This window comes from Austrofundulus limnaeus, unplaced genomic scaffold, assembly GCF_001266775.1.
Source record: "Austrofundulus limnaeus strain Quisiro unplaced genomic scaffold, Austrofundulus_limnaeus-1.0 Scaffold337, whole genome shotgun sequence".
Classification (NCBI taxonomy): Eukaryota; Metazoa; Chordata; class Actinopteri; order Cyprinodontiformes; family Rivulidae; genus Austrofundulus; species Austrofundulus limnaeus.
In genome coordinates this window covers 51,379-53,509 of record NW_013952739.1, presented here as the reverse complement: position 1 = coordinate 53,509, position 2,131 = coordinate 51,379, and the positions used below count along the sequence as shown (strand labels likewise).

General features: G+C 44.4%; 1 protein-coding gene across 3 annotated transcripts in view; it reads right to left on the bottom strand.

The window, feature by feature from the left end:
• Positions 1 to 629, bottom strand: part of ppp4r4 (protein phosphatase 4, regulatory subunit 4) — a 25,284-nt gene extending 24,655 nt beyond the window's left edge. For 2 of the 3 annotated variants that reach the window (XM_014022660.1, XM_014022661.1), the window contains exon 1: positions 411 to 624. In XM_014022660.1, the coding sequence (XP_013878114.1) occupies positions 411 to 515 (105 nt within the window). In that variant the 5' untranslated portion in view covers positions 516 to 624. Of the gene's footprint in view, positions 1 to 410 lie in introns of all 3 variants that reach the window. The other variant, XM_014022659.1, reaches the window with a different exon arrangement.
• Positions 630 to 2,131: the final 1,502 nt, after the last annotated feature.

Here is a 2,131-nt window from a genome sequence, read left to right as displayed (position 1 = left end):
AGAATTTTATGATCATATTGATATTGAATATAGAATATGAATATAGAATATGAATATAGAATATGAATATAGAATATGAATATAGATTATGAATATAGAATGTAGAATATGAATATAGAAAATGAATATAGATTATGAATGTAGAATATAGAAAATGAACATAATGTATATGATGATGACTCAGCAGACAGGAGAACCTGGAATCTGAGTCTGTTAGTCCAGCTCTCTGAGCCGGAGTGTCCCAGACTGACGGACTAACTGCGTCACACTGCGCACATCCCGGGTTTCCCTCCGCTTCCTGCTGCTTCATCATCTTCTTCATCATCATCATCTTCTTCATCATCATCTTGCCCAGGTCTGTGTGAACAGCAGAAAAAAACCCTCGTGTACGAACACGCACGAGCACCCACCTTAAGACACCTCCGGATCGGCCGCTCCATGAAGCCGAGTTCCTGCAGCTCCTCCGGGGGTCCGGACGGTCCGGGCGGGCTCAGAGTCATCCTGTCGGTGAACATGGGCTCTCTGGTACCGGCCTGGTTCCGATCCGATTTATTTCTGCTTGTCAGTGTGAGAGCGAGGAGCGGAGCTCAGAACCATCCATCCCAGCTGAGAGGATGGGGGCGGACCGTGGGGAGGACGGAGGGGGAGGGGGGCACTGGTTCCGTTTCCATGGAGACCCCGGTCCGCTGCGTCACACCAGCTTGTGTTTACTAGTCCAACCATTTCATGCTCGCTCGCTCTTTAAATGAACGGAACCAGGCGTCAGAGGTTCGGAACACGGCAGATGATCCAGCCCGGTCCGGACTTAGGTTCGGCTCCGAACAGTCCCCTCGAACATGCGCTTCAAAGTCCAGTTTCCAGCTCCGACCTGGTCCTGTTCTGCTCTCAGACAGAGCAAAGATCCAATAGTTCTGTTCGAGAGGAACCAGCAGAAACAGCGGTCCAAATGAAGCTCACTGAACTTAGTTGATTGGTTAAAACAGTAAAGGGTTATAAATATTTATTGTTCCATTTTAGACTCTATAAAACTGGACCAAAGCAGAATCTTTAAACTTTTACAGACTTAAAGGTTTCATTTAATCTGAGAGTCTCAAAGATTCTGCCATCATCCAGGTATCTCTCTGCCTTTCTCCACCCAGATTCCCCCCCAACCAGTGAAAGTACCACAAAGTGAAACTTGAGTAAAAGTACAAGTATCTTACCAAAAAATTACTTTGATAAAAGTTAAAGTCAGAGCGGCTCTCGGCATAGGCGAACTAGGCGGTCACCTAGAGCGCCATCTGCTGGAGGGGGCGCCAAACTGCAGAAGAAAAAAAGGTAATTATTTGTGGTTGTAACTCTGCTCAGCGCCCCCTTTCAATTAGCTTTGTCTTAAAAAACTATAATGAAGTATTACAGAAAAAATAAACTACCCATAAATCATTTTCTCCCCCCAATGCAGCAATCGCCCCCACCCTCTCTCTCATTTGATTGACGTTGCACTGACTCGTCCTGCTCCGACACTCTGACGGGAGAGGGGCTAGTAGTGCCTCTCAGGTAGCGGTTCGTGTTGACAAACAATAACAACAAGTCTATATTTTGTTGTCCCATACATGTCAACCTCTTCGGATGTTTCTCTGTAAAAAAAAAAAAAAAAAAAAAAAGCCTCAAAAATCTGTAAATTTTGCAAAAAATCCATACAACTCACACCCGGGGGTGGGGGGTTTGTCAGCCTTGCTGGGGACATGAAAGTGCCCGCTGCCAAGCAGGAGGAGAGGAGAGCGGAAAAAGTTCAAAACTTATTTCTACCGGCAGAACAGAACACGTTGTAAGATGGCTGTTTAATGGTATTTATTGTTTTTTTAAATTATCCTACATCTGACATGTTAGAAAAATTTGAAAATGAGATTTTGAAAGAATCCGTAAGACTTGACAATATCTGTGAGATTGTCCTATACGTCTGTATACCTGCAAAATGACGTAAAATACTTATAACTTACGGACAATCCGTACAAGTTGACATGTATGTTATTTATTTGCTTTCTGGGAAAGCAAATAAATCTGTTTACCATAGTACCTTACACTGTCAAAGTTGTTTTTAGGGGTTCAAATTGGGGTGGGTGGGACATAGTTCGGGGGGGGGAGGGTGCGC